This window comes from Pinus tabuliformis, chromosome 3_1 (assembly GCF_031772625.1).
Source record: "Pinus tabuliformis cultivar Carrire ecotype Pingquan chromosome 3_1, CPIR1, whole genome shotgun sequence".
NCBI classification, from domain to species: Eukaryota; Viridiplantae; Streptophyta; class Pinopsida; order Pinales; family Pinaceae; genus Pinus; species Pinus tabuliformis.
The window spans coordinates 117,602,115-117,615,954 of NC_142301.1; the positions used below are offsets into that span (position 1 = coordinate 117,602,115).

A 13,840-nucleotide genomic window follows, 5' to 3' on the forward strand; every position below is an offset into this window, starting at 1 on the left:
GAGAAATACATTATGATTTTCAAGCAACTGCCAAGGTGGCTCTATCAAATGTCTAGAACATGGCCATGGAAAGTGATAAAGAAACACTATGAACATGCAAAATTATCGAGGCAACCTCATTTTACTACCTCAAACATGACGAGGGTTGGCTCAATAAGTTGCTCAGCAGCTGAGGCATTCATTGTCCCTGTTCCCCCGGGCTCATCTAAGGATGGAATGTTCTCCATTACTCTACTGTCGTCTAAACCAGTTTCTATCATGCAGTCCGATGTCACAATCCCATCATCTGCAACTTGATGATGGAGTCGTCTCTTCTTTGTCTCAGCTCTTGCATCACTGGTAACATTTGAGAGAAAAGTTTGGGAATCTGACAGATTCCCATCACCACTTACATTGATACCAATATTTGTCAATTCTCTATCAATGACTTTTGATTCTCCCTCCGTACCATCAACTTCTCCATCTAGTAATACTTGTGGTTCAAGAGTTGGTCCTTTCTCATCATATGTTACAGCAACAGGTGCAGCCAAAGACGCAATTGGTGGCATTGCAGGCCTCCTATCCCACAGTCCAGTAGCATCATCCCGAGTGTAGAGTTGAGGTTGTGCATACCATTCATGCCGATCAACAGTGACAAGAACAGACTGCAATCACATACAATATGCTAAGCATAAGGGGACTGCCATCTTCATAAGGAATGCAAAATGAAAATGAATGATAAGACAATTCAATCAAAGAATTCAACCTCAACCACAACACAATAGAGGAAAATGTGAACAGGATTCACAAAAGAAATTTTAGAAAACTTCCCTTGGCCCCCATTAATTCTATACAACAGTTTTGTTTCTTTACCACTTTCAATCACACCTCTGTCCCTAATCAAAAGGGTTTACCATAATCCTTGCAGAAGAATATCCCAGTAAGTATAGCATAAAAACCTAGGATGAAATAAGATTGCACGACAGCTGATTCCACTTTTCACTTAACAATGGCAAAAACACTTTCCTCTCCAGTTAGCAAATGCTTTCATTTACAGGGGAAAAAACAGAATTAAGACTGAACAGTATAACTAGAAAGAAAAACAAGATTTACGTTATATTTAATCTATGTGATCTAGCTAGAAACAGAATGAAACAAAATCAAAAAGCCATATCCATATACCAGATAATTGTTGCAACAAATAAAAAACATTTCCTATTATTATATCTTACATTTGGAAAATACAACAATAAATTTTTGAAATTCCATGAAATTGACAAGTTTCTTCGAGAACTTTCTAGGTTTAAAGTGTTGAACTTTGTAGCTATGGTCGGTCTTTATAATGTTACATTTGTACTTGTAATGATGAAATATAAATTATTTTTGTAAAAGAAAAATTATTTGAAGCATGTTCTTCACGATTGCAAGAAAAGAACTATATATATATATATATATATATATATATATATATATATATATATATATATATATATATATATATATATATATATATGTATGTATGTATGTATGTATGTATGTATGTATATATATATATATATATATATATATATTCAAAAGACAATTTTTTCAATTTTTTTGTTTTGGTGCCACTATATATATATATATATATATATATATATATTCAAAAGACAATTTTTTCAATTTTTTTGTTTTGGTGCCACAAGTTGTCCAAGTCGGCCCTCTACTCTTCAAGTCGGCCCAGCTATTCAAGGCACCCATTCGGCCTATGGATCTCTATATATTAGAGTCACTCATCCTCCTCTCCATCATCATTCGATCTGAGCATCAAACATTAGTATCTTCTAACCATACAAAGCAAAATCAAGGAGCAGAACGAAGGAGATTAAAGAAGCATCTCAAGGACAAGTTTAATCCTCGTGAAGAAGTCGGATTGTCTGTTTTATCTCGGTGCAAGAAGGACAAATACCTGTGGTTTATTTCTGTGCTAGAAAGCCGAAGATCTGTAATTCATCTCTGTGCAAGAGGAGCTGAATTTATGTGGCTTGTCTCTGTGGATAAGGGCCAAATCTCTGTGATACATCTCAGTAGAAAACGGCAGAACATATGTGACACATCTCTGTGGAAAAGGGCCAAACATCCGTGGTTCATCTCTGTGGAAAAGGTAACCGAATTCCCTGTGTTATCTCTGTACTCCAGTGATTGCAGTGAGATTGAGGAAAGCTGACTTGGACTCTTGGTGGACAACTTTGCTGGTTAGTTTGACTTTGATGCATCTCTTGTTGCATTGATTCTCCAAGGAAAAGGTTGGATGGGTTTTTCCCACTAGTGGGTTTTCCCACGGTAAAATCTTGTTGTCTCTTCGTGCATTGTGGATCTTTATTGCTCTATTTTCGCTATGGTTGAATTTCTGAATGTGTAATTGCTTAATGATACATTGAAAGTGCAAAATAATCATCTACATCATTGGAAGTAATTATCAAGTTTCAGAAATACGTGCATGCATAATTTGCACTAAAAAATCAACATTAAGTTCAAAACCAGTTCAAATTTCCTATTTTATCTCTCTTGCAAAACATTGACCACTTAACCCATAATTTTGTTCAGTATTACAATCATATTTTGTTTATGAAATTGTGAAAAGTGGTGACGTGAGGAACATATGATAGCATCCATGAGATTCTCCCCATACAAGGATCTTCTGGGGTTTTCTCTAGGCTTGCATTCATCACTTGTGTTAACCATATGGAAAAAATGCATTTCTACCTAGAGCAAACTGTTTATAAATTTAGACAGAATTGCCTAGGCACTGTATCTTAACTTAAATAGATGACCGGATATTGTTCAAGTTGCCAATATATGCACACAAAAAGAATATATTATCCATAGATACATGCATACAAACACAGCCTCCAATCTTATTTCTAGAAGTTCCGGTTTCTAAACATATTCACCTTGTTGCATCAAATATTAACCAGTACAATTTTCAGTTGATATGGGTTCAGCACCCCTAAAACTCGTTGATGAGCTTGTCGGGAACTAAAAACCAAATTTGATGTTATTGAGAGCCAACTGATGGTTTTGACTGGTCAACAGAAATGGAAAGAGTTGTTTGATGATGAGGTAGTGAGAAAAAGTCAAAGGAAAAGCAGGTGAAGCTCTTCCTTTATTTAGGGATCTCGAGAATGCTCAACCTTAACTTGATCAACTCCCTAATTCATGTTAATTTCTCTTAGGGCTGTATTGTTCTTTGCTTTAGATAATTGCATTTTTCAAACTTTTCATCATTTACATATGCATTCACCCCATAACATCATCACATTATTAGCAATTATGTAGAAAGAACAATATCAACTACAATGCAGTGGAAATAAAAGGAACATCAGAAGAAAAGCATGTACACAAAGAGACATTAGGATTGGTCAAAGACCAGGGCAAAAACCCCACAAGGGGGAAAACCTCGAATTCAAGTCTTCTTTTTCTTCTATTAGATTTCATCAATTGTTCAGCTGAGATACAAAGTATATCCATAACAAGGTTACAAACTTACAACACTACCTCAGGCCTCTTAGGGCCAGACCAGGTCAGTTCATAACTTTGTTTGTGAACTGACATCCGATAAGCCATATCACAGATATCTCACTCTGTCAAGACTAAGTTAGTTGTATGCATGAGAATTCAGCCATGTACATCATGGTCAAAGATAGGCCTGCCAAACTGTCATCATCAAGGATATGCTGCCAAATTTCTTTAAGGTTCCTGCCAAGGATCACTACTTAATCCAATGGGGTCTTTGCATGTATATCTGAATCAAGATTACTGTCCTTATTAGGATTTCACTTCAGGGTCACTGCAGACAAAACAAGTTTCGATGCCATATATACTATGTTGCCAATCAAATCATAAATTGGAGCCATACAAAATGTATATTGAGATCATACATATTGCATTTCATACATCCCATACGAATTGTGAATCGATGCCACCAATAACAATATTGCGCTACCATACTAATATGAAACCACACATGTAATGCAGAGGAAAGCAAACACACATAGGGTTTTGAAGCCATACATAATTGCAGTTGTGCAAATACATTACACTATACCATTAATCAAGAGTGAGACCATGGACAGATTAAGATTGAACGATGTTGAGCAAGATCATATGATACTACAGATGTGAGACATGTGAGTCCATCAATACATTGATGCCATATGACAATATAGTGAGATTTCCATTTAGACTTGGGCCACCATACGCATCGCAGATGCAATACAATTACAGAGAGTGAGATCGTTATCATTAGAGAACCCATATAAAGATGCAAGACCAAGGGATCATGCCAAAGTAGTGATGCATATAATATAGACCATATAATATAAATCCCATAGCCTTAGTCATGCGAGAGTCAATAAGATTGTTCCAAGAGCAAGATCATATGCTAAGGGCATATGCCAAGATCAACAAAGTGAGAACCCTGAAGCAAGAGTCTTGTAGTCGTAAACGAATAGGCTTGAAGCAAAGACGAGTAAAAATTCCAGAACATAGACAAGAGTATAACATAGACAAGAGTATAATCTGGAACAAGGATGCCAAAGCGAGACACCAATGCGAAGACTTCAGACCAGTATGAAGTTTTCAATGATATGTGCAAAGGAGGAGAGACATCTATTTATAATTGTATTGATGAGGAATCTTGTTACCACTCAAATTAACAGGGGATCTAAAAGGGATCCCTAAAGGGGCAAATGCTTGACCAAGGGCAACAAATGGAGACTTAGCCCACTGTCACCTCAGCTAAGGCTCTCTACTATTTATGCACTTTCACCGATGGTAGGAGACTCGGTATATATGGAGTCAAAAATGAAGGATAAATCAACAAGTGGATATAGAGTTACCCAAATAATCCCTTTCCAGAACAGGTTGAAGACTAGAGCTTGTATGCTTTCTAAGCAAGGTACAATATCTTCTAGGAGAAGAATGGGAGAATTTGAGGGTTAGGTTAAAGGAATATGACTTGTGAAGAGTTTCCAAATCCCTAAAATCCTTATTGAAATTGGTATCCCGAAGCGTTCTTCAAGAATTTTCTTTTCAAAGAAATGGAACCACACGGGACCAAGTGGACACAGCCTAGGTTAGGAGGTAAGAGTTTAGCAACCAATGATGTTCTTAACCCAGATAAGGAGGGGGAAAGGATCAAAGAAAGAATATTCACTTGAAGGTGTTGAATTGATCCTATGAGGCACTAGCCTTGGGGATACTAGGGAAAACTTTGATCTCAGAGCTAGGGCTTGGCTTTTCTCAAAACTCCACTATCAGAATGGCTTCAAAATTGGAGGAGGCCTTGAGGAAACACCAATGCAGGAGAGAATAGGAGATCAAACTTTTTGGAGGGTTATCTTGTCGAGAAAATGATACCCTAGGTAACCCAACTTGGCTAGACCTAGGAAAAAGTTAAAATGAATTGATTTTAGTTGACCACCTCTTGGTAAAGCAATGCCTTAGTCTTGGGAGAATGGAGTCTATGATAAATAGGAATGGAGACCTTGGTTCTTAGTCAACGAGGCCTCAAGACTACCTTGCTAGCCTTCGAGGGCAAAGAAAAGCGATCTTGCAGCTTTTATACTTTGATGTGCAAAAGGTGATGGCTTATCAAGATGAATTCGTTGACAAAATTATCCAATGTTCCACCAAGACTCCAAGATGGGGAGACGCACAAAGGGGACGTGTGGGAGTACCCTCAAATTTTAGGGAAATTTAGGGGGGACAGGGGAACGTTAGGGTATATAATTTTTTTCCTTTTTAATATATATATATGAAATTCATATTATATAATGAAAGCATAAATACAATAATACATACATAATTGAATTAAATAATGAAATACATTGATCCATACTCATCATGCTTACTAATACATACATGATTCATCCATAGACCACGAGATTCAATAATGAAATACTCTAAACCATATTCATTATTCATTATTCACCATTCTAGAATCTACATTGATTTAAAAATAAATTCATTATTCTAGATTCCAAATTGATTTAAATTTAAATTCATCATTCATCATTCTAGAATCTAATTAGTACTAAGAAAAATAGACTATAATAGACACTGAAATCTAAAGTCTGTAATAGTAAATAGATATAGCTAAAACTCGTAAATAGTGGGGTGATGAGTCTAAAAGTCACTCTAAAATACACAGAGGGCTTGGTGCTCTTAATTAAATACTAATTCCATACCCCCTTGTACATGACAAAATGCAATGGAAATACTGAAATCCATCGAATCCTGAATTCCTAAAAAACTGTTAAGTCTACTGCTGTGTTGCATGGGTACTCGCACCCGGGGGTGGGGTTCTCGAACCCGTCCCAAGTTCCCGCACCCAAGTACCGGATTCGGGTACGGGTTCTTCCCAGACGAACCCAGAAGAACCGGGTTCTTCCATGAAGAACCGGGTTCTTCAAAAAAAAATTGGGTTCTTTTCCTTTAACGGGTTCTTGGGTTCTTCGGGTTCTTCAGGTTGGGTTCTATAGGTTCTTCGGGTTCTTTGGGTTCTTCATAAAAAAACTATACTAAAAATTTAATTTTCAAATAAATTTTTTTTATTGAAATTTAAAAAATAACTTATAACAAAGGTAAAACTTATAACAAAACCTAAAAAACCCTAAATCAATTCTTGTAAATCAATTTGGAATGAAACATTCTTCCACGGTCCTTACCATCAAAACCTGTGTTGCACGGGTACCCGCACTCGGTTTTTTAAGTTTTTTACAAGTCTTGTTTTTTAAGAATTCTTGTAAATCAATTTGGAATGAAACATTCATTCCCGATCCAAATAACCATCAAATTATAAACTGTAAATGCACACATACAGGTTCAGACATTTTCGGTCAAATAGAAAGTAGGATTGAGACCAGCCATAAGTTGTAATCAGTTGATGTTGTTAAATGGCGCAGGGCTATTTTGGACAATGGCTAAATTAAGTATCAAAACCTGCCAATTTCTCACAGCATTCTGATAACATCATGTTAAGATTAAAACTAGGAAAATATGTTTGAATCATATATGGTCTCTACAGACTTGTACACCAAGTAATCTCTAAAAACTGCGAAGATGTTTTATGTTTAGATAATTAATATTCAGGCAGAGCTTCGCACTCAAAGACAAACTATCCCTCAAGCCATCAGATGGCTACTGTGCATTTTATTGGGAAACAAAGACTGATAAGTGTGTTTTGTGGAAGGGTAAGGCTGCCACTGTTTTTGGGATTGCTTTACCACAGACCATGCATGGGGCAGGTGGATGATTAGACATCAAGAAAATTCTAGACCACTATCAGGTTGAGAAGAATCTCCTATGAAAAAATTGTGTTTTTAGATGGGAGAGACTAAACATTCAAAGCAAAGTTACAAGCTCAAGCTCCAGCCAGAATGAGCAATTTCAATAAGGAGAGAAGTTGTCTTGAAATTAGAGTAGGAGGCAGAAATGCTAACACTCCTTGGTTGTGTAGGAGGAAGGGTCTGTACAACCACAGCCTGATTCATTGATAGGCATCCTTGCAAATGAACCTAAGCTGCATAGTTATTTTAAAGGCCTGTGTGTGACAAAATCTGTCCCAAGTTTCACCAAAATAGCTGAGTCTAGCATTTATCCTAGTATGTATTTTGAATTTTCAGTTTTAGTAGTAGCCTTGAGCTCTCTCACATAACTGTCACAGTGTCATGGCTACACGGAAAAGATTCAAAAGAACAGTTTTTTGGTGATAAATTTTGAAATTTCAATTTCAATGTTGAATGTTCAATGATGTGCATGTTTAAATGATTATCATTAAAGTTTTCTTGTTTAAAGTTGAAAAAATATACAAATTCAAATTTCATATATATTATTAATTATAAATTTATAATTTATAAAATTTAATATTATTATATTACCCGACGAACCCACGCACCCTGTTTCCAAAAATGTCGTCCTTGTCCCCGTCCCCGCACCCACGTTTCCTGGCAACATAGGAATATATATATATATATATATATATATATATATATATATATATATATATATATATAGTAAATTTTAAAAAAAGGAGTTAAAAATAATTATAAAAAAAAAAAAAAAAATCGTAAAAAAATATTCAAAAAAAAAGTCAAAATGAAAAAATCATTATAAAAAAAGGTTATATTAAAATGATTATAAAAGTGATTTGAGAAATTCAAGAAAATAACAGAAGATGAGTTCCACACAACAATCGTTATTTTGGACTAAACGTCCGTTTTGTATAACATACATTGAATATCCATGGATTCATAAAAATTGTGAATTATGTTGTCCAACATGTATAAAATTATTTAATGCGGAAGAATGTCTAGATGATGTATTGATGCAAATGATAGAGCGAGACGAAAAACGTGCAAAACTAGAACAAAAATTGACAGAAAAGAATGACGAAATTTCACATCTGAAGGACCATAACCAAAAATGACTTGCGAAGGTCAAGAAGTCCAATGAAAGAAAGAAAAAATTAGAAGAAAAGGAATGTGTCGAGAAAAAATGCAACGAGATTCTATCAATGAAGGAAGAAGCAAATTTGCACTTAAAAGCCTTGAATCAAAGGTTATTAGAACAAATCCGATATCTAAAAGATAAAAGGCTTAAAAGTCAAAATATTGAAAGTAAGGTTGATGAATCAGAAACCAAAGAACTCTTACCTCTCAAAAATCAGAATCAGAATCTACTCATTCAAATTAAGAAACTTAAAAATGATAAGAAATCATTGAACAACAAATTAGAAGAAATTACCATGAAAGAAGTGTCGAAGTCCTCAGACCATGTTGAAGAAAAAGATACAAAAATCAATCCAATCAATATCACAACTCAAGTAAATGACAAACCAGTTGAAGGGAAAACATATTCAGATATGGTAGTTCAAATAATGGAAATTCCAAGTGATGATTCAGTAACCAACTCAACAACAACAGTACCTTAAGTAAATCGGGAAATCACCACAAACAAATTAGGGCAAGATCAAACTGCAAGAGCTCCTTATCGACATCTGAATCACAAGAGTAGACAACTAAGTCAATCTATGAATTTGAAACATTCAAAATGGAAGCAACAGATTTATGTTCCAAGGAATACTGAAGTTTACAGAATCCAATCCAATCCTATGATAACAATTCACTACAAATCTCTAGTCACCGGAAAGTTCCACAAAAGATTAATATAGGGTTGTCAAATCCGTTCTCAGTCCGACAATTTTGTTTATCACTCAGAGGAACATATCCTCCTGTATCAACGAAGATGAATGTACTGAGACAACAAGATATTTGAAACAGGAAAAGAGAGCAAGCCCTTTCATCAGCAAGCTTTGAGGACAAAGTTTTTGAAGAGGAAGGCAATGTTATGAATATAATTTATAGAAAAATAATAAAAAGTAATGTAAACAATAACAATCATTATTAATAATTAATTAACTAGTAATTAGTTAATGAAGAGGCATGTCTCTAAAGACATGACCATTTGTGAAAGGGTTCTCGCCTAGATATATATACAGGACCCCCAATTGTAATCTCATCATCTCATCAATTCTTTATATAATATTCAATATACAATTACTTGTTCTACAATGGACGTTTACATTCCGCTGTGTATACAAACCTTGTTCGTTAGATTGGTACCAAAGCACTCCTCTAAGTAGACGAACTTTGTTTGTTACACCTAAGAGGGTCTTCCATACATGACAACGACTCAATTGACTTGTAGACACAATGACAAGCCCTAGAAGAACTCAATGGGTGCTTGACCTATAAAAATAAATTTCCCTTGATAATAAAACCCATGTCTCAAGAATGACAATAATAAATTTATTTTTCTCTTTACAACAAATACATAAAATCATGAGTACATATGTCATTATGAAGACTGAACCTAGTTACATATTTTAACACTCCCTCTTAACTAGGGAGGTATTTATAATCCATACAAGGTACTTGGACATTCTCAAACTAAAGAATTCTCATAAGAAAAGTTGGATTGGTAAGCCATCTCATAAGCTACTTCCTTAGTTTATGCCAGAGCATCTCATCATACCAACCAACATTTTCACATAGCAAGGCCTTGACTAACAGCTCTATCTCTCCACAAGATCAGAGCACAATGCTGGCGAGACCAATGATTGATAGACACCATCATCATTGTCTCTCAAGGCAGATGCTAAAAGAATGTTCAATGAATTAATTTGGAATGAGCAAACAACTCAATGATAATACAGAGATATTTACAATAATAGAAACATCAGGTTTCTATGTAGAATATGGAAACACTCAGTTTCATCTAAGAAACTGCTAAAAGAATACAAATAGCAACAGCTAAAAGGAATGAGCATTAAATACTAAATAGGAATATTCTAATACCCTCCCTTAATGCTCAATCTATTTACAACACCAATAGACCCTCTGAATTTTACAAATTTATCAGGACCAAGAGGCTTGGTGAAAATGTCGGCGGGCTGCTCTGTTGTGGGAACATATTGCAACTGAACTGAGCCGTCTTCAACAAGCTGGCGAATGTAGTGGCAATGAGTTTCCACATGCTTTGTTCGTTCATGAAAGACTGGATTCTTGGCAAGTTTGAGCACTCCCTGATTATCACAAAACAAAGAAGTAGGCCCTGTCTGGGAAACATGCATATCTGCAAGCATACGTTGAAGCCAAACTGCCTCACAGGATGCCTTAACTGCTCCCCGATACTCTGCTTCTGTTGAGGAGAGAGCCACTGCCTGTTGCTTCTTACTAGTCCAAGTAACAGCACCGGATCCTAGATTAAACACATACCCAGTTGTAGATTTACGGTCATCAACCGAACCAGCCCAGTCAGAATTAGTGTAACCACGGAGTATAGGTTTGGAACTTCGAGTGTATAGAAGACCATAATCAGAAGTGCCACGCACATATCGTAGCACACGCTTTGCTGCTTGCCAATGATCAGCTTTAGGAGCTGACATGAAGCGGGAAATGTAGCTTACTGCAAAACTGATGTCAGGTCTGGTAGCAGTAAGGTAGACGAGACTGCACACTAATTGCCTGAATAAAGTTTCATCCACAAGGGGAGAGGATGACTGTGCTGAAAGTTTGAGCCCTGGCTCCATAGGAGTCGTGGCCGGTTTGTAATCCAGCATTCTGAACCTGTCCACAAGATTTTTGGCATACTTGGACTGAGAGAGAAAGATCTGATTTTCAGTCTGCCAAACTTCAACCCCCAGACAGTAATGAAGAAGTCCCAAGTCGGTCATCTCAAAAGTTCTACATAAATCTTGTTTGATCCCATGGATCAAATGTGCAGAGCTGCCAGTAATGATAAGGTCATCCACATAGACAACCACAAACAAGATATCATCACCAGTATGCTTGATATACAGGTTTGCATCAGATGGACTCCGCTGAAAACCCTGATCTGTCAGGTACTGATCAATTTTCATGTACCAAGCCCGAGGAGCTTGTTTCAATCCATAGATTGCTTTAGCTAATCGACACACTTTCTGTTCTTGACCAGCAACCTTGAATCCTGGAGGCTGCATCATGTAGACTTCTTCTTGGAGATCACCATTTAGGAAAGCACTCTTTACATCCATCTGATGAACTTTCCAATTGAACTGAGCTGCTAGGGCAAGCATAAGCCTTATGGTACTCATCTTCGCTGTAGGAGCAAACGTCTCCTCATAGTCAATGCCTTCCTTCTGTGAGAACCCTCGAGCCACAAGACGAGCTTTATACTTGTCTATGGTTCCATCAGCTTTGTATTTCACTTTATACACCCATTTGCAACCTATGGGTTTTTTTTCTACAGGAAGATCAGAAAGTGTCCATGTGTGATTCTTCTGAAGGCTCTGGAATTCGGCTTCCATAGCCTGTTCCCACTCAGATGTACCCTTAGCCTCTGAATAGGTTTGAGGCTCAAAAATACTGTGTAGGTTAGCCATAAGAGCAAAATTGATTGTAGACTATTGTCTGTTCTTATGTCTAGAAGTTCTACCTTCAAGGAGCTCATCATCCCGGAGATCACCAATGGTTTTAGCCCACCATTTAGGCCGAAGAGTAGAAGAACCAATATCAGGAGTAGAGGAACCAATATCAGGAGGAGATGGAGAAGACTCAAGAGCAATAGGGGCCGCAAGAGGAGGGTTATTTTCTGGAGGAAGCTCAGATAGAGTATTATCAAGTACTGATGCTACATCATCCCTCCCATCAGGTGGACCGACCGGAAGAAGAACACTGTGAGGCTGATCCTCAGAACACTGCTCAGAAGAAGAAGAAGACTGAAAGAATCCTCTGTCTTCATCAAATACTACATCCCGACTGAAGCTAAGACGACCAGTGGCTATATCTATCAGCCTATAGGCCTTGTGATGATCACTGTACCCTGTCATCATGAGTTTCTGGCTTTTGGAATCCAACTTAAAGCGCTTAGCAGCTGGAATCCAAACATATGCAACTGAGCCAAATACTTTGAGATGACTGATCTTAGGCTTACGGCCAGACCAAACCTCTTCAGGAGTCTTCCCTGTAACAGCCTGAGTGGGTGACCGGTTAAGAAGATAAACAGCAGTAAATACTACTTCAGCCCAGAATTTGTTTGGAACACTCCTGTGTTGTAGCATGGAACGAGCCATTTCAACAACCGTGCGGTTGCGACGCTCGACAACACTATTCTGCTGAGGAGTGTAAGGAGTAGTTAATTGACGTTTGATGCCATGAATATCACAGAAGTTGGCAAACGCTGAAGAACAAAATTCCCCCCATTGTCGGTCCTAAGGGTCATGATGTTACAACCAGATTCTTTTTCCACTAAGGTTTTAAACTTCTGAAAGGTACTAAGAGCATCAGATTTATTTTTTAAAAAATACACCCACATCTTTCTACTGAAATCATCTACAATAAGTAAAAAATATTTGCAAGCAGTGATAGAAGTTGTATTCATAGGACCGCAAATATCAGCATGAAGTAACTGAAGTACCTTAGATGCGCGCCAAGATTCTCCATTTTTGAATGAAGACCGATGTTGCTTTCCCGCTTGACAGGCGCTGCATACCCCCAACTGCTGAGTCTGAATATCAGGTAATCCAGACACAAGTCCCTCCCGAGAGAGCTGAGAGAGATACTGCATATTGAGATGCCCATATCGCTGATGCCATAGAGTGCTGATAGGAGAGATACGTGCTGCTAGAGCCACTTCTGGAGAGTCACCGGTGTCAAGTAGCCTGTATAGACCATGGTCCTCTAGGCCAACAGCAATTGTTAAACTAGTCTCCCTGTCAATAATGGAGCACTTGTGGGCACTGAACACTACACCAAGTTGAGGAGAATTCCTCATAATCTGGCTGACAGATAGCAGATTAATTTCCATACCAGGAACATAGTATACATTCAGAAATATAAGTGTGTGCCCACCAGACTGAATTTGAACTGTACCTCTGCCAGCTATTGTGTACTTTTCACCTCCGCCAAATACCACGGAATCACTGAAAGGTGAGAAGTCAATAAACCAGTCACGCCTGTGAGAGAAATGGCGTGATGCACCAGAATCAATGTACCATGCAGAGGAAGGAACAGGAGCTGAAGACCTTTTAGCCATAAAGGCGTAAAAGGCAGACTCTGTCTGCTCGGAATGTTCTGCAACATTTGTTGTCTGATGTGGCCCTCCCTGTTTCCTCTGTTCAGAAGCAATCCTCTGTCGGCAATCTTTCTTCATGTGACCGAACCTGTGACAGTAATTACACTGCACACTTTTCTTCCTAGCAGGATCAAAAGGGTGAGAGGAGCCTTTCTGCTGAAAGGACTGAGAGGTCTAATATTTTGCAGAAAATGCATTTTCCAAG

At 37.4% G+C, this 13,840-nt stretch overlaps 1 protein-coding gene across 1 annotated transcript in view; it reads right to left on the minus strand.

Moving 5' to 3' along the window:
* DEG7 (DegP protease 7) overlaps positions 1–13,840 on the minus strand; it is a 375,281-nt gene that overhangs the window by 87,987 nt on the left and 273,454 nt on the right. The window contains exon 15 of the mRNA XM_089410870.1: positions 129–644. Coding sequence (XP_089266996.1) covers positions 129–644 — 516 coding nt within the window. The remainder of the gene's footprint in view (positions 1–128; positions 645–13,840) is intronic.